Raw genomic sequence first — 19,614 nt, 5'->3', positions numbered from 1 at the left:
GCATTCTCATCCAAAGAATTGGGGAAGTTCTGGGGAAGAATTGGCTTCCAAGCCCATTCAGGTTGTTGACAGAAAGCATCTCCTTGTGGCCATATGACTAAAGGCCCAGCTTCCTGCTATTGGCTGGGGGGGTCTCACACTCAGCTGGCTGAGGCTGCCTGAACTTCTTGCCATGAGGTCTGCTCAACAGGCCATCTCACAACACAGTGGCTTACTTCTTCACAGCCAGCAGGGGAAAAAGTCTCCAGTGTATATCAACTGTTAAGACAGAGTCTTCTCAAATGTGACAAAATCATGGGAATGACACCTCATCTTTGCCATATTGTACTGGCTAGAAACAAAATGTGTGCTGCGCTCACAATTAAAGAGGAGGGGACCCCACGAAGGGTATAAATACTAGAAGATGAAGGTCATTAGGGGCCACCTTAGAGTCTACTTGTCATAGTAAGTTTATGACCATTTTGGTAACATTGCCTCTGACATACTGGACACTCCTCATCATTTTAGTCTGTCCTGAGTGCTCCTTTCTTTATGACCTACTGAAGTTATCTTTTCTCAGAACATGTCTAACTTTCCACTTCTCTGAAGAGGGTTAAAAAAACCTGCAATCAATATTTTAGGTAAAGGTACATTATAATCTGGCCAAAAAAAAGGATAATTGACAAGGGAGCCAAGAACACACTAGGGGGAAAGGTTAGTTTCTTCAAATGATACTGGAAAACCCGGACATCTACAGGCAAAAGAATGAAATTGGACCCTATCTTACACCACTCACAAAAACTATCTGAAATAGATTAAGGACTTAAATGTAAGACCTGAAACAATGAAGCTCCTAGAAGAAAGCATAGGAATAAAGCTCCTTGATGGGGTCTTGGTAATGATTTTTGGGATATGAGACCTAAAGCACAAACAACAAAATAAAAAATAAACAAGTGGGACTACATAAACTAAAAAGCTTCTGCACAGCAAAGGAAACAATCAACAAAATCAAAAGGCAACTTACAGAATGAGAGAAAATATTTGCAAACCACGTATGATAGGTGGTTAACATCCAAAATGTATAAGAACTCCTACACCTCAAGAGCAAACAATCAGATTAAAAACCTGGGCAGAGGACTTGAACAGACATTTTTCCAAAGAAGACACATGAATGGCCAAAAAGCACATGAAAAGATGCTCAACATCGCTCATCATCAGGGAAATGCAAATCAAAACCACAGGATATCACCTCACGCCTGTCAGAATGGCTATTATCAAAAAAACAGGAGGCAAGGATGTGGAGACCCTGGTGCCCCGTTGGTGGAAATCTAATTTGGCACAGCCACTACCCAGAACAGTATGAAGGTTCCTCAAAAAATAAAAACAGAACCACCATATGAGTCAGCAACCCACTTCTAGGTACGTATCTGAGGATGATGAAATCACTATCGCGAAGACATATCTGCACTCGCACGTTCTCTACAGCATTATTCACAACAGCCAAGATGTGGAAACAAATGGATAAAAAAAATGTGGTGTGTGTCTCTCTATATAATGGACTATTATTCAGCTATAAAAAAGGAAAACCTGCCATATGCCAAGGACATGGATGAACCCCGAGAGCATCATATTAAGTGAAATCAGTCAGACAAGAGAATGACAAATACTGTATGACCTCACTTACATGTGGAATCTAACGACATCGAACTCACAGAAATACAGAATAGAATGGTGGTTTCCAAAGGCTGAGGAGTGGAGGAAATGGAGAGATGCAGATCAAAGGGTACAAACTTTCAGCTACAAGATAAATAAGGTCCAGAGATCTAATGGGCAGCATGGTGACTACAGTTAATATTGTATTGCATCCCTGAAAGTTGCTTTGAGAGTACAGCTTTAGTGTCGTGACCATAATAAGAAAATGTTAACTATGTGAGGTAAAGGGTGCATAGATCAATATTACTGAGGCAAACATTTCACAACATTCACATGTATCAAATCATTACACTGCGTAACTTAAACTTAACACAATGCTATATATCAATTATGTCTCAAAGCTAGCGAGAAAAAAGAAAAAAAAAAGAAATTTAGAGTAAAATCTATTTTCACTACAAAGAAAAAAGATGAAAAGTAAGTTGAGTTTTTCTGGGTTTTATTTCTCATATCCTTGTGGCTATGTTCTCATAACATTGTGGTTAATGTTCAGAATCTGGGTGTTCCTGTTGGGTAGATATTAAAAATACCCTTGGGACTCCTGGATGGCTCTGCTGGTTGAGCGTCCAACTCTTGGTTTCAGCTCAGGTCATGATCTCAAGCCCCGCACCAGGCTCTGCACTAAGCTTGGGGCCTGCTTGGGATTCTCTCTCTCCTCCTCTCCCTGTCCCTCTCCTGCTCTTCCTCTAAAAAAAAAGAATAAATAAAAATTACCCTCTATACTTAACACAGAGGCAGAATCTAAGTTTTTGCCCCTTTTAATAGTCTCACAAGTTCCTTGCGATACCTAAATGCCAGAGGCCATTAGTAATATTATAGATCTATTCCAAATACCTTTTCATCTTTCCTTTCAAAGATAGGTACTGAGATTATCTCTGGATTGTCTACCTCGACAGCCAGATACGCAACAAACTGGTAATACTGGCTGCCTCTGTAAAGGGGAACTCAGCAGTGGGGAACAGAAAGTTGGGAGAACAGGAGACTCTTCGCTGAGTAGTCTTTGTGCCTTTCGACTTTTGTTCCATTTGAATAATTTATCTATTCAAAAAAATCAAAGCAAAACCAAACAAAAACCATCAGGCTATGGAAGTTGCCAGGAGTTCTTTCCCTCAGTGCCAATATAAAATCAATCACTGACCACAAAACCCAAGCAAATATTGGAAAGGAAATGAGAAGAAGGTTCTCTGCTTTGAGAACATTACTCCCTTCTGATGGGAAAAAGGCAATCACTGAGATTCATGCTGCTTGTGTGTGAAAATGTACCCTGAGTGCTTGTATTCTTTATTCAGATAGCTTTTCCCAAGCTGTGTGAAAAGAAAGAATAGACAGAGGAAGATAGGAAAGAAGTTACTGCAGTAACTTGGTAAAGAAGGGAGGAGGCTAAAGCACACAATTATAAAAGATTAAAGATTTCTCTAAGACATGAAAGGAAAAAGACAAGACAAAGAACTCTTAAGATACTTACTTGGATATATCTATTTATATTGCTTTAATGTTTACTTTAAAACTTAATGTTTAACATGCTATTTTTAATAGGCTTAAGGGTTTTTTGGGGTAAGTGAAAACAGCACGATGAAAGGGAAAAGCATTCGCAGGGATGTCAGTTCTGTAAATATAGGCACCCTATATAATATGTAAGCCTTTGCTATATTACAATGCAGAGGAATCTAATTCTGGAACCTACAGGATGCCCGATCTTCTTGAAATTGAATACATATTGTAACGTGCAGGCATCTTACTAGAAGAGAGATGCAAGATACACCGTTAGAGTCAGACTGACCAATGACCCAATCCCAATTCCCTTTAACTGTGTGATGTGTGAAGTTTTTCCTGTTTCCTCGCCTGAAAAAAGGCTCCCTAATCTTCAAAATCTACCTCATTGGGTTATTTTCAGCATTAAATAAGCTGCAACTCTTATAATTAAGTTTCCTTACACATTATTATCCTGGCATATTTTAATTCAGAAGCAAGCATGGGACCTGTGGGGAGCAGGGAAGGAGAAGACAGCAGAGTCTGAGGGGGCAGAGCAAGTCAAAGATCATAAAGGGAACAGAAATGCTGACAGCCCAAAAGTACTGTGCACTTTCCACTCACATGTCATTAAAATGTTAAAGACAATTTAATAGTCTCAGTATGTGAAACTCAGAGGTTCACATCCTTTGAACTAAAAACAAAAAATACCCATTTACATCTATACTTTGTTTACTATCCTTAAACCATTTTCCCACTGTGGCAAAACAGTAAGTTAGTATCCTTAATTCCATTATAATAATAAAAAAAATTCAATGTTTTTGGGGTAGAACCATGTTATGATTTTCAGAAAACTTCGTGATATTTACTGATTAGTTATCTCTTCATATGAGTGTGCACTCCCTTCAAAACTAGGTACCTCACTGATGATTTCTTCTCATGGAGACCATGTTCCCTCTTCCCCAGTGACAGGAAAGATTAGCTCTGCAACTGGAAAAACCAGGATTCAAATTTTGGCCAGAACATTTTCTAGCTGTAAACCCAGGTTAACCACACTTACAAGTGTCAGTTTACCTGTAAAGTAGAGATAATACCTACCATAGAAGAAAATGTAAGTTAAGAGCTTAGCAAAAAATAGGTGCTCAAAAATTCTACTAAATAAATGAATATAGTAAGAAGCTTTTAGCAATTCTTGATGTGTAATTTATAGATTGTTATTTGTTCATGTATTATCCCCCCCCCCCACTATTTCTGGATCATTTCTTTATTTTTTTAAATTTTTAAAAATGTTTTATTTATTTCTGAGAGAGAGAGAGAGACAGAGAGAGAGGCAGCGTGAGCAGGGGAGGGTCAGCGAGAAAGGGAGACACAGAATCAGAAGCAGGCTCCAGCCTCTGAGCTGGCTGTCAGCACAGAGCCCGACGCAGGGCTCAAACCCACGAACCGCAAGATCATGACCCGAGCCGGAGTCGGATGCTTAGCTGACTGAGCCACCCAAGCAACCCAATTTCTGGAACATCTCTTAAGGTGTCTGCATGCTGCTTATGGTCTCAACCACAGAGGTCTTTCAGAAAATGCATGTAATCCCAGGTCATATGACTTGCTATGTTCAGGATAAAGCCAAGTTCTTTATTATACAGCCCTACTTGCCTCTGTTGCCTCATTTCTCACCACACCACTCTCATCTCTGCAACCTCTATTTCAACCCAAAGTGCCTTGCTCTCATTTATCTCTGGGCCTTTCTACCTGCTTTCCTTCTGCCTAACCTTTATCTCCAGCTTTATTTACTTAACTCCCATTCATTCTCCAGGTCTCCCTTCTCTAAATTCCTAGACTGAGGTCCGGGGCTCTTCTTCCTGCGTGCTCCCTTCCATTCAGTGCTTTGCTCTACTTGAGCACTTACACAGGTTCGGTACTCACCACTAGACTCATTACTTCAATCTCAGGGTCTGGCATACAAGAAGTTCGCTAAATGAATAAAGTATAGAAGTCATAGTGCTAATTCTATACCAAGGTCTATTTGAATTGACATGTTATTTTCTTCCTTCTCTTCCATAATGTCCCATTTTCACCTATATGTGCTGAAAACTCAGGCTGCTGCTATTCTCTCAGGATTATAGACCTATTATGATGATCAGATTTACAGCACTGCATTCATCCACTTCTATTTAGCTTAGTGTCTCTAAAAATTTGACATCAAAATTTAGTTTAGAAGTGGGGCTCATAACACAGAAGACTTTAGATACTTTATATTTTTACTGCTTACACTTATAAACAAACTATCAATGTAGAAGTTAAGATAATGCATTAGAATAACAAAAACTATTTAATCTCAGTTTAGTTTAGAAAAATTTCTGAACTGCTCATAGTTAGACACAGCTCAAATATCAACAGGTTTAGAGAACCAGTGTGATACCTAGGTATCTTCTATAAGTATTTTAGTGAATCAGTGACACAGTTCAGCATTGGTTCTTTAATGTAAGTTTCCATCAGGAGGAAAGAGACTGACAGTGGAAACAGTATTAAAATCAACCCATTTTGGAAAAGGCCTAACTCTAGTATGGGTGAAAAGGAATATGGTTAGAAACAAATGTGTAGGTGTGTAAACTGTGTTTGGGGTTTTGGCACAACTTTTAGATGTGTGGATATTTTACCTTCAAATGCCATGACATGTAAAGCACATATCAGAAGTATTACAGACATATTGATGCTAAGTATGAGATGTACAAAAATGTTACAGTGAAGACTACCAAAACACAGCTCAAAGTCTTTCTATAAATCAAAGTCATTCCCTTCGTGGAGACATAGTGTGGCCAGCCCATGTTAATTTATAATAGAAACTGGTATTTCTTTTGATCTAAATATATGAAAAAATAGTTGGAGGCATGAACTTTCTGGTCAGTTATATATACTACAAACTAAGATTCAGTCTTTCCAAGACACTTATAAAAAGGCACTATTTGTTAGCAGTGTTTTTCACTGGGAAGTGAGATTGAAGGGTTCTTAAACACTTTTTGTATTATCTATATTATCTGAATATCCAAACATCAGTACATCTCTTATATTTTTATTTTATATTTATTTTATTTTTTGAGAGGCACACATGCATGTGTGTGCATGGCAGAGGGAGAGAATGAATTATTATTTTTTTTAAGTTTATTTATTTGAGACAGAGGGAGAGAATCCCAAGCAGGCTCCGTAAGTGCAGAGCCCGATGTGGGGCTCAGTCCCACAAACTAAGATCATGACCTGAGCCAAAATCAAGTTGGACACTCAATGGACTGAGCCATCCAGATGTCCCAATTCTACATTTTTAGAATAAAAAAAATACATTAACATAAAGTAACTCTACATGTACTGACACAGTTTTTCCAAACCTTAAGTGTGAAAATGGCAAGACAGTAATACGTATAGTGCGGTGCTATTTAAACTACAACAAAACAGGATATGTATGTGAAATAGAAACACACATTCACATATCTATAAAGTAGATCTGATAAGTAGAAGTGGCCCTGGGGAAGAAACAACATATTTGATCCCACATTTCTACAATGGGAACAAGGATGGTAGCTACCATGCAGGTTATGATAAAGATTAAGTGAGGTATTCCACACAGTAATAGCTAAATTGTATCTTATTTACATAACAGTGGAGAACAAAATAAGTTGGTAAGACTTTATTTGAAATTTAACTTAAAACTGAGTTTAATGGTATAGGATTATACAGTATTTAGACCACCTCTAAACTTAGTTTTAAAAATAATGGGTCAGGCGAACCTGGGTGGGTCAGTTGGTTACACATCTGACTCAATTTCAGCTCAGGCTGCAATCTCATGGTTCATGAGTTCGAGCCACATGTTGGGCTCTGTGGTGGCAGTGTGGAGCTTGCCTGGGATCCACTCTTTCCCTCTCTCTCTGCTCTTCCCCTGCTTGCTTACTTTCTCTCAAAATAAATAAACTTAAAAAAATAAAAATAAAGCTCCATATTTATCTCCTAGATTGAGCCATTTTATTTGCAACTTCTACAGCTAGACATTACACACCCTCCCCCCTTTTAGAAAGAAAAAGTTACACCCTCCCCGCTTTTAGAAAGAAAAAGTTACTCAGTTTTCATAGGTATTAAAGATAATTTGGCATGCCTGGGTGCCTCAGTCAGTTGAGCATCCAACTTCATGACTCAGGTCATGATCTCATGGTTTGTGAGTCTGAGCCTCACATCAGGCTCTGTGCTGACATTGCCAAGCCTGCTTGGGATCTTCTCCCTCTCTCTCTGCCCCTTCCCCACATGTGCACATGTGCACTCTCTCTCACTCAAAATAAATAAATAAGCTAAAAAAAAAAAAAAAGATAATTCAAGATATGTAATTGAGAGTCCACCAAGAGCAAAAAAGCACTGTGCTAGGTTCTTTGGATGATTCAAGATTACCAAGATTTTGACCTTTTTACCAAGGTTTTTAGGGGGTATATAATACATTAGTTGACAGAGGAAATAACACACATACATAGGTAATTCCAAAATAAGAAGAAGTAAAAACCTAAAAGAAATGTAAAGGAAGTGTTTTGGAAGTTTGCAGTAAGTAGAAAATACTTTTAATTTGGAATGCCTGAGGGAACAAAGGAAGTAGCGTGTGCATTTGGACTTAGAGTGGGGTAGAACATGGACATTTAACGGTCAAAGGCAAAGGTATTCTATGACAAAAGAAAAGTGTGAGCAGAGAAGCAGAGGTAGAGAGTTTGTGGTCTACATGAAAAATGGTGTAAGTTCTAAAGTAAAAAATGCAATAAAATATTACACTTTAGAATACTACTCATAATTCTGGGTAAAGAATTTAAGTACTAAGTGTCCTTATGATTAGAGATAAAGAACTTGAGAGTCACCCGAACTGCCTTTCCTGAAACTGAGATGAATTCTTCATCTATGTTGCATAGTTTACTGATATCTCCATTTACTACTCTGATCTGTTGATAATGGTCTTTAACTTAGCTTCATTATTCTCTAGGAAGTATATTCAGACTAACTTGCTGAAGAGGAAATAATTACAGACAGAAGTAAAATGAACTGCCAGTTCAATTGAACTGAGACAGAAGAAGAGTGTTAACATAGGGACAATGGAGAGGACGGGAAGAGGGAGGAATGGCTTACTGAATGGAGACAGTCTTTACTGCTTTGCATTTGTTTCAAGCCACACACTCTTGAAATCTGACCAAGTTGCTAAGGGGAAAATTAGGTCATTGCTTTCGGTTGTTTCTCTGTTAAGATTTTTAATTCAAAAAAAATATATAATCACATGCATTGTAACTAAAAAGATGGGCAATGCATTATAGGATCCACTTTGGAGCTGTTATAAATAAATTTCATATTCCATAGACTGAAAAATACATTTTTGATCAAGCTAAAAAAATAAAACCTGCAGTTTAAAGTACACTACTATAAAATATCCTGAACGGGAATATGAATGTACATGTTGGTAATAATCTGGGCTATTTTGTTCTGAGGTCAACAGTATTTCTAACAAGGAAACATAAGTTCTTATGGTAGGCCATGGGTTGTTAAAATTCATGGGAAAACAAACCCATTGTTCTTCTTAAGATCAAATCATTAGAAATCAATATATATTCTCATCATGGTGGTCATGTTTTCAGAGGTGTTTACACAGTGTATGCTAAAATCATTGTGAAAGTCAATGATCAAACATCTGATCCTTTTTTTTGAGGCTCTTCTAATCCAGCCACCTATTTTGGAATTTTATATACTGGTCTTTTTAATGTAAGTACTGTTATCAACCAGGCTTCTAAGCTGTAACCACAGAAAACAAGTCTAGTTGGCTTAAACAGAAAAGGACTCTATTTCAAAGGATACTGTTAGCCGATAGCTGCTGGGAAAGCTGAAGACCAGACTTGGAAAACAAACAAGAACAAAGGCTGGGCATGGAGGACCGCGTCAGGGAAAGAGCCCAGTGAGTAGCCTGTGTTGCTCCGGGCCCCTGGCCACTACAGCTCCCACTCTGTGTAGAGACAGTGGATGCCGTCACTGCCACCACTGCCACTGACTCTTTTCCGCTGAATGTTTCTGCTCCCACCCTGCTTACAGAAAGAATTCTCTAGAGCCCTTGCCTTTAAACAATGTTTTTAACGAATATGTTATTTTTATTTATTTAAGAGAAAGAAAGAGTGCATGCCTGTGTGAATGGGGGAGGGGCAAAGAGAGAGGGAGAGAAAGAATCTTAAGTAGCTTCCACGCTTAAGATCCTGAGATCACGACCCTGAGATCATGACCCGGGTCAAAATCATGTCAGACATTTAACTGACTAAGCCACTCAGGTGCCCCTAACTTTATTTACTTATTTTTTAAAGTAATCTCTACACCCAGTGTGGGGCTCGAACTCTCAATCCTGAGATCAAGAGCTGCATGCTCTACCAACTGAGCCAGCCAGGCACCCCTCTATAGTCCTCTGTGCTATAAGCTCCTGATTCAAGATGCCCAGGCAATGTGCTTAAACTTTAACCACTGAGAAGGCTGAGAAAGCAAGCATTAAACCTTTTAGGTTTTTATTCTGGAAGGTACACTCTGCCTTCAAACAAGACATGTATAGTGAGGAATTTCTCAAAACTAGGAAGGTCCTTATGCTGGCAGCCAGAAGTCAAATAACTGATACAGGAACACTCATCTATTCAGGAAAGAACAGCCTACTCCATACAAAGCCCTCTGTTCTCTAGCTAAGTGCTCTGAAGCAAAGTCTGAGCGGTGACCTACCCAGGTCCATGTTCCCACAGTTTTCAAACCTCCTAGTTGGGCCCACATTTTCCTCACTTACTCTGACCCAAGGGATTCAGCACAAATCAGGTTCATGGCTGAGACTCCTCTGAGTTGATGCTCCAATCACTAGTCTGTTATTTTGTTCCTACAACTAGGCCCTGAGTGGCCTCCCACCTTCATCCCTGGAAACTGGTTTCTGGACTTGGGGTCAGAAGAGCTGGTATGAGTCACAAGCTTATCGCTGACAAGCAGGAGAGAAGGCTAGTTATTCATCTCTGAGCCCCACCATACTGACAGGTTGTCAGGACAACCAAATGAGAGAAAGCAAAAACCTTCTGTAACCTAAAATGATACGCACAATCTTTTTAGTTGACATTAGTGACAGGTATGACAAATGTCCCAGTTCCTTAGGATTATGGCCTAGCCTCTCTGGTTCTTCTGAGAACTGATGTCATATCATAAAAAAAATTAATTTTGTAATCAGAGCAGCATATGCTCATAGTTTTAAAAGTCTTACAGCTAGTAGTAATAAAAACTGTCCTCTGAAAACAAACCCCCCTGCCCTCTTTGCCACTCCCAGTTCTGTTCCTCAGAGGCAACTACTCTCAATTCTTAAGCTGTTTCTTCTGGTATTTATCTCTGTTATAATTTTTATTAAATCAATATTCAGTGTTCATATTATGACTATTTATATACCGCTTACTGCTGAGCCAATTGTGCAACTAGAACTGTATTTTCTTCCATACGTAATTTTAAATTTTTCTTGGAGATATTATTTTCTTCATTTCCCACTTGCTTCATTTTCTATAAACCTATTGTTAATTCTTCATAAAAGCACCAAAGATTCATGAAAAATTTTTAAGGCTTATTTAAGAGAGAGAGAAAGAGTGTGTGTGTGTACATGCACACGCTATTGCATGAGTTGGGGAGGGCTAGCAGGGAGGGAGAGAGAATCCTAAGCAAGCTCTGTGCTGTCAGCTCAGAGCCTGATATGGGGCTCGATCTCACAAATCAGGAGATCATGACCTGACCTGACCTGAAATCAAGAGTCAGTTGCTTAACTGACAGCCACTCAGGCAATCCCTCCAACCCACTCCCATGAAATAAATCTTTCAATGCCGCTTGTCATTTAATGTTCCTGGAGGTTTTCACCCTCTTATCTAGACTTGATGCCCACTAGACCTACTGTACAGCTAGTAATTAGGATTTCCCTTTCTTATTTCCCGTGTTTGACACCATTTTCTAGATCCCACACTTGTCTGTTCTTGGTTCACTTCATTATTTAGTGGAACACATCCTTAGTAACTTCCTCAGTAGTGGTGCAGGGGAGATAAATCTTCTGAGGCAAGATTGAAAAAATGCCTTTATCTAGCCTTTCGCTTGATTGACAGTTTGGCTAAATATAGAATTTTGTGTAGAAAATAATTTTCCATCAGCTTTTTAAAGCTGCTATGCCACTGTATTGCAGCATTCAGCTGCTGCTATTGAAAAGTTCAATACTATTCAGAGTCCTATTTCTTTGTATGGAACCTAATTTTTCTCTCTCCAACACTGTAGAATCTTCTCTTTTTCCCTAGAGTTAGGGATAAAACTTTTTAATACAGAAATTCCTTTAGTTTTAGTAGTATTTATATTACTACTGACTTTTCTTCCGTTTTCTCTGGTATGTTTAACAACCACCGCTTGTTAAATTGTTACATCTTCTGGACCAATAATAGTTTTCTTATTTGTCTCCACTGTTGTCCATCTCTTCATTATTTGTTTTACTTGCCAGATTTCTTCAATTTTACCTTTCAGTCTATTGTATTTTTCATTTCTGCTACTTTATTTCCAACAGCTTCTGTCTTTACCCTTACAGAATCCTATCTATGTCTCACTGATCCAATAGAATGCTTTTATAAAAGGGCTTTTTTTGTTTGTTTGTTTAGAATAGACTTCACGCCCAGCACAGAGCCCAACACAGGGGTGAACTCTCAATCCTGAGATTAAGACCTGAGCTGAGACCATCCAGGCACCCTTATATAAGGGCATTTTGCTTTTGTTGAAGTTTTCTTCTGCTTTCTTCAACGGTTTCTTCTAATACTTTTTTCTTTTTGTTCTGATCTCTGTGTCTATTTGGAAGGTTTCCTCAAACGTTCACTGAACCTTAGACGGGTTTTCATATTTAAGAACGAAGCACTAAAGAGCTGTGTGGAAGCTCTGTTGCAAAAGCAGGCTTGCTGACTATATTCTTTGTAGAACTGGAAGGCAAACTGGTTTTCTCACCATGGAACTCCTGAGCATAATTTCATGATGGAACTTCCCACATCAGTTTATCAGTCTATATGCTCTTGAGCTGTTCACTATTTCTAGAGCTCCAGTTTTTTTTTAAACCTTTTATCTGCCTGGCTTGGACTAGAGCAGGGAAGAAGAGTGATTTTAACATTTAGTTTGTAGGCTTTTACATAAATTCAGATCTTTTTTTTTTTTTAACATTTATTTATTTTTGAGAGACAGAGTGTGAGCAGGGTAGGGCAGAGACAGACACACACACAGAATCCAAAGCAGGCTTCAGGCTCCGAGCTGTCAGCCCTGAGCCCGATGTGGGGCTCGAACTCACAAACTGTGAGATCATGACCTGAGCCGAAGTCGGCTGATTAACCGACTGAGCCACCCAGGCGCCCCATAAATTCAGATTTCAACCTTGTGCTTTACCCCACACCTCCACCCTTTCTTTCATAGCTATTTCCAGATTTGAGATCTCTCTCGTTCAACTTCTTCAGAAAATAAATCTCAGGTTTATTGTGTTTGGTGGTGGGAGGGTGTGAGGATAGAGAAGAGAACTGAAGGGCAGATTAGGGTTTGTTACCTGGCACAAGTGATACAGATGCAAGAACAAACAGGCCATGGACACAAAACGGAAAGCACTGACCCATGTATATATAGGAACTTAAAGCACAAATCCGAAGAGAATATGGATGGTTTCATACAGGGTACTCAGAAAACCAGCTCACTCTAAGAAGTAAAACAAAACCCCATTCCTTTCTGACACCACCTATGAAGGTGAATTCCATGGGGAAAGAGTTCATCCATTCAGCATTCAGACTTAGAATCAAATCTCTTTTTAGCTCACCATGCTATCCCTTCTCTCCAGAGTACTAAGTAGCCCCTGCGAGATGTCTCCCTTATCCTCAGTAGACCCCTCTATAGGCTCTAGAGTTATAAACCTCTCTGCCAAGCCATAGTCAGTCATGATCTGCTTTCCTGCTTCCAAAACTTTCAATATCCTTTTTTCCACTATTGTTTTCCTCTCAGGTATCTTTGCCCTGAGGGTTTATATTTGTTTTACTCCTTTATTATACTATTAGGGCTTTGGAAGAGACAGAAATAAACTTATGTTTAATCTACTATGTAGGAAATGAGGTGAAATCAAATCCAACCCTAAAATGTCAAGCTAGTAGCTTGAGGCCCCATTACCTGTTAATTCATCTCCCTAACAGTGACTGCCTATTTGTCTGAATAAAACACATTCTCAGTATAGGTTAGGAACATACTCTTTTATCCAAACCACTCTGGATGCCTGCCTATTCTACCTCTTTTTATGATGCTCTTGGAACTATTAAATCACCTCTCCATCTTGTAGGACATAGTTAGTCTCAAGGTCCTAGCCTCCCCTGACAGGATTTGTTTCCTTTTAAAACTGGGCCTTAACTTTTGAAGTTAAATCTAATTTGGAATAAAAAGTAACAGTCATTAACTCAAAATCATTTAGTGAATACCCTCTATGTCCCAGGCTAAGGGGACACAAAGATGAGAACAACCAACCCTCAAGATGCCCAACAGGCTAGTCTCACAGAGTGTAACTGGAAGTTAAGCCCGTGTCTGAATCAGAGATCACAGATGATGATTTAGGTGACTATTTTCCTAATTTTCTCCAAAATGGTACATAACTATCACCATGCTGGATGCATCTGAGAGATGCTAATTCATCAGATACCATAGATGCCTCAGGCTTAATCTACTTGTACAACTCCTGGTGAGAAAAACCAATTGTAGAATGACAAACAGCCAGACATTTACAATAGTTTGATGAATGGCATGTACCATCTCACTAGTGATAAAATTATAAGAAAAACTTAAAATTAGTAATAACCTAGTAAAAATCTGTAAAATATGCTTAGTATTAGGTTTAATCAACAGAATCATAAAATTATTTTTTAAACATAAAAAGTTTTAGAAAAGAATATGGTAGTGAATGAAATACGTTCTGATGATTATCATTTAGCAGCTAATATTTATTGAATGCTAACTATGTATCAAGTGCCAGTCAAATCACTTAATATATATTATTTCCTTTAATCCTTATAATCCTACTTTACAGGGTTACTGTTCTTATTTTATAAAAGAGAAAACAGGGGCTTACAAAGTATGGAAAGGGCCCAAATGTCCATTGATGGATGAATGGATAAAGAAGATGTGGTATATATATCTAATATATTATATATATATTAGATATATTATAATATATATTATATTATATTATAATATATCTATTATATATATATATATATGGAGTATTACTCGGCAATCAAAAAGAATGAAATCTTGCCATTTGCAACTAAATGGATGGAACTAGAGGGTATTATGCTAAGAGACATTAGTCAGAGAAAGATAAATATCATATGACTTCACTCATATGAGGACTTTAAGATTTAAAACAGATGAACATAAGGGAAAGGAAATAAAAATAATATAAAAACAGGGAGGGGGACAAAACATAACAGACTCTTAAATATGGAGAACAAACAGAGAGTTGCTGGAGGGGGTGTGGGAGGAGGGGATGGGCTATAAGGGTAAGGGGCTTAAGGAATCTACTCCTGAAATCATTGTTGCACTATATGCTAACTTGGATATAAATTAAAAAATAAATTAAAAAATAAACAAACAAAAAAGAAAATAGGGGATTAGACAGACGACTTGCTCTGAGGTCAAGCAAGTTAAAACATGACAGTGAAGGAATCAAATCCAGTTTGGTTACAGAGCTTGAGCTCTCAAAATGCATGGTATAAAATTCCTCTCCAAGTGACCAAATATTCTCCTTCTCACAAAAATGAGGTAATTATGAATAATGAAAGGAAACAGAGAGCCACTGACACCCAAGTTTAAGGGAATATACATATAATTTTACAGTAACCAAGACCCGTACAAGGAGTATTGTTTTATAACTTTAAATGTACTAAAAAATCCACAATTTCTAGCTAAATGATTAAAAAAATTAAACTCACTTAACATAAAAGAACTTTAGATCAAGTATTACCTAACATCTAAGACCTGGCTCACAATTTTACTTTTCATTCAAAACTTAACAACAACCCTCCAAAACCTGTATTAAGGGATGCTTTCCCATTTACAAGAAACAAAAATTTTAAGTTTATTTATTTTGAGAGGAAGACAGGGAGGGAGCAGGGTAGGGGTAGAGGAGAAGAGAGAGAGAGAAAGAGAGAGAAATTCCCAAGCAGGCTCCTTGCTGACCTGCCATGGGGCTCAATCTCATGAACCATGAGATTATGACCTGAGTGGAAATCAAGTCAGATGTTCAACTGACCGAGCCACCCATGAGCCCAGCTTTCCTGTTTTTTAAAAACAGCAAAGTATATACAATGTACTCGGTTTCTTACTATTTAAACATGTCAAAAAATAAATTCAATTTGAGAAAATAAAGGTTATTTATACCTTTTGAATAATGGTGCAATCTTCAAACTTTTCTGTAGAAGCATTTTCTGATAAATTTGGTTTTACAGAATAAAATAGTGGTAGGTCAAGCTGTTAGGTTATTTTTGAGAACATATTTTCCTATAGTCTGATATCAAAATAGCCTACTATTATTAATGTAATAATTCTTATTTTAAATTGATAAAAATATTTTAATGATTTTGACTGTGGTAATAAAACTAAATTAGTACTATTGCTAAAAAGATAATGGTAAAATAAGATTTTGAGAGATCCTTTATGTACTAGAAATTTCAACTTTTATCACTTAGGTTTATCGATGCCTTCTTCTGAATAATTCCTCTCATTGTATTAACTAATTTATTATTATTATTTAACTGGGGATTTTACGTCATTTCTCAAAGTCCTATTAATTTGTTGATTGAGCCACACAACACACATTTTATTTTCAAGTTAGAAAACTGTGCTTAGCTTTCATTATTCCTTATTTCATTAAATACCTGTGTTTTACCCCAGATATTAACTTTTTCTTCTAATTGGTAACTTCTAATGTTCTTTTAGCAATTACTCATTAGCTGAATTTCTCAAGTAATTACATGTCATATAACTTGTTCTGTTTTAATATATGGCCACAGAAAGCAAAGAATGCATTTTTTCAAGACAGCAAATTCTCTTTGCCATGTGTGGGAGGCTGATTTGCAGCTCTGAAATACTCAGATTCTAATATTTACCAATGTATATATAATTCTTTAATGTTACTGTCATGTATTCATTTGCCTATAACACGTAAAAATGTGCCATCCTAATCTAAAAGGTTTAGTTTAAATTAAGTGAAGGCGGCACAGGAATCTAGCACTGACCTTACACACTGTAGGCTGTTGCCTGATGTACAAGTTAAGCTTGAAAAGAAGATACAGAATATTTAAAACTTTAAATAAAAACCCTTGCCTAATTCTTGGATTCAAATACACTTGTATCCAAATGTGACTATCTTCATTTTTGGAATGAATATTCATTCCTCTTCTAAACATTTAAGCATTAATAACTTACTGAGTAGAAATATGAGAATCTAAGTTATCCAAGAAGTCCTAGATCAAGAATAACCATGAAATCTGGGAAACGAGGTTAGTTCAAAGCTTGGGTGTGGACAGGGTGAAGGTGGTAATTATATATTCCCACACCTATTGTCTTACATTAGGGAAAAAGAGCCTCACATCTCATCTATTGCTCTTAGTCACTAGTTTTGAATGCTTGGTTTTAATACTAAATGAACACGCACATTAATAATAACATTCAATTCTTTCTCAAATTTCGTAACTATAGATTTGAAAAAACCGACTCTGTCACATCCCAAACAGTGAAATCATGGAACATACTGGCTGTGTTTTCAATGTGGAAGACAAATACGTAATTCTAGAAATCAAAATTTCTTACCTTGTGCAAGCATGTTAAATTCCAAGAACAGCGCTATGTGGTAAAGTTCCATGGCTTCTTCTGCCCTGGTCATGTTTGGCTTCCCTGCGACGAGAGCCTGAACTTCACTGAGACTCCCCACAGAGGGACTACAGTGCAAACCAGAGAGGTCCACCACATCAGTATACATACAGTGTAATATAACTTTCGCATATTTTTTGGGTATAATGGACTCATCTAATATAATTCTGGTGGGAGTCCTCAAAGTTCGGTCTGTGATTTCTTCACCAGTCCGTATCCTCCTTTGTAATAAATTCCGAAAAAATGGGGACCGTGCTGAAATAATAGCCTTGTGAGCTTTGAGCTCTTCATCTAAACAGTTCTGATTTCCACCAAAAGCTTCAACCAATTCAGAGTCTGAAGAAAAACTAAGGACAACATCATAATAACACATATAATCAAAAAGTCCACGCATATCTACATCAAGGGAATTTGGTGTTCCAAATTCTTCACTAAGCTGGACGAGAATATCAACATTTTGAAACCTTGAGTCCTCCATTCCAAACTCTCCTGTATAAAGGTAGTGTAGCAAAGCAGAAAACATGGGCATGTCTATACCAGCTGTATTGATGTCCATAATGATCTCTGCCCCATACTCTGGTGAGGAAGAAAGCAGCGTTTTAAAAAATGGACACCTTGCTGCCAAAATGGCACGATGAACAGGAAAACAAGTTTCTTGAAATATTAAGTCTACATCAGTACAATACTTGTACTCATAAAGATCGGCCATATCTTTCTGTAATGTCCGAGCTTCTGGTCTAGCCAAACTGGCTTGTAGAGAAAGCTCCTTTAAGGCTGAAGTTCCCTCATATTCCTCCACTAAAGCATTAACATCTCTAACATCCCACCCAGTGAGGAGTTCTCGCATCTGCTTGGCATGATCGGCAGACCTATTAGATTTTCGACGCTTAATAAACTTCTTTTTGAGGGTGGCAAGGCCAGAGGTTCTCTTTTTTTTGTCTTGTGGTTTCTCATGGCCATGGTCAAGGCTATATAATTTTGATTCACAACCATAGCCTTGCTGAGAGTAGGATGATGTCCCTAAAAAGGAAATCAAACAAATGAAAATGTATTTCTCTGTTCTTAACATTCATTTTCAGTGTTCACTTTAACACATATTTTACGCTAAAAATTTTTAGAGAAGACATTCCTGAACCATTCAAATAAAGTTGACATTTGTTTCTATAAAGAAATTAAAAAGATCGAATCATTCATTTTTATATTAAATAAGGAATAGAGACTGACAGAGCAGATTATTCTTTACTTGAAAACATGCTTTTGGCTCTCTGACTATCAAAAACCAGATATCACACATGTTAATCATGCAGTGTTAGAAAATGAGAGTTAACCGGATTTGTAAATTCAGAATACTTCTTATATACAATTGTGAAATCTTTCTTTTCTTTCTTTTCTTTCTTTCTCTCTCTCTCCCTCTCTCTTTCTCTCTTTCTTTTTGTTAACTACACCAAGGCTGCTTTGCACTGGGGAAAACAAATGGACCAGGACACAAGAAGCATGTATTTCACTGTTTTCATACCAGTGGAGATTGCTAGCTTTCCAGGGCAGACGGCAATTATGGTTAAGACACCAGAGAAAAGATCAATGGTGCTACAGCAGCTTGGTTAGGATAAAAATCATACAAGGCAGATTCACATTTGTTGGGGAAAAATCTGGATGCTACAAAATTATTATCTATAATAACTTCTTCACAATTCAATTCTCTTTTCACCCAAAAAGACCACTGAAAACACAATTCTATCTATATTCACAAAAGAAAATGAAATCAGAACAACTGAAACCGTTACCTATAAAAGTCTGTTGGGCTTGAGGATTTCCCCCTACCCTCGGGGAACATGAATGAGGATAGTTAGATGCATTAGCACCCATTTTCTTCAGTCACTCAGGCATTCCATCTGCTGGTTCTTCAGAGTGTAATCCCAGAGGCCTTTGCGAACTTTCAACCCTGGATCCAGCAGCCTCTTTTCATCCATTTCTTGATATGAAACAAAAATAATTTTATTCATTTTTTCAAATGTATCTCAAATTGCACAGTTTAAAAAAAAGCAAACTACTGAAAGCTGCTTTTATTTGCAAATGACATGCTGTCAAAATCACATGTAAAAATTTCAGAAAATGTAAACAAATAGTTAAACTTGAATTATGAATCAGTGTTAGCTGCAATTTTGAGCCATAAAATGTACCAATTATGTACTTCTTAAGGCAATGAAAAGTAACAAATCAGACTAATTTAAATATATGATTATGGAAGGAGTATTTCAAATCATAGGAAAAAGTAGTTAAAGACTAAAAAATTGGAAAAAAAATTATTTTTTACCCCTTAGAGACAACCACCAGTTATTATAATCTAACATTTTATAAGCAATTTATAAACACCAAAGAGGCTGATACCCAAAGTTGATCTTCCTTGTGAAGTCCTGAAATAAAAATACTACTTTCATGACAGCTGAGTGGCTTGGTTGGTTAAGCATCCAACTCTTGATTTCGGCTTAAGTCATG

The 19,614-nt window shown here is 37.4% G+C and overlaps 1 protein-coding gene across 1 annotated transcript in view; it reads right to left on the bottom strand.

Annotated features, from left to right (window-relative positions):
- The window catches only part of BTBD7 (BTB domain containing 7), a 51,359-nt gene extending 32,274 nt beyond the window's left edge, over positions 1-19,085 (bottom strand). The window contains exons 1-2 of the mRNA XM_077780870.1: positions 18,903-19,085; positions 17,059-18,138 (exon numbers count right to left, since the gene is read on the bottom strand). Of these exons, the coding sequence (XP_077636996.1) occupies positions 17,059-18,138; positions 18,903-18,984 (1,162 nt within the window). The 5' untranslated portion in view covers positions 18,985-19,085. The remainder of the gene's footprint in view (positions 1-17,058; positions 18,139-18,902) is intronic.
- Positions 19,086-19,614: the final 529 nt, after the last annotated feature.

Source organism: Crocuta crocuta, unplaced genomic scaffold (genome assembly GCF_008692635.1).
Source record: "Crocuta crocuta isolate KB4526 unplaced genomic scaffold, BGI_CrCroc_1.0 scaffold299, whole genome shotgun sequence".
In the NCBI taxonomy this organism is placed as follows: domain Eukaryota; kingdom Metazoa; phylum Chordata; class Mammalia; order Carnivora; family Hyaenidae; genus Crocuta; species Crocuta crocuta.
This window is presented reverse-complemented; position numbering and strand designations above follow the sequence as displayed.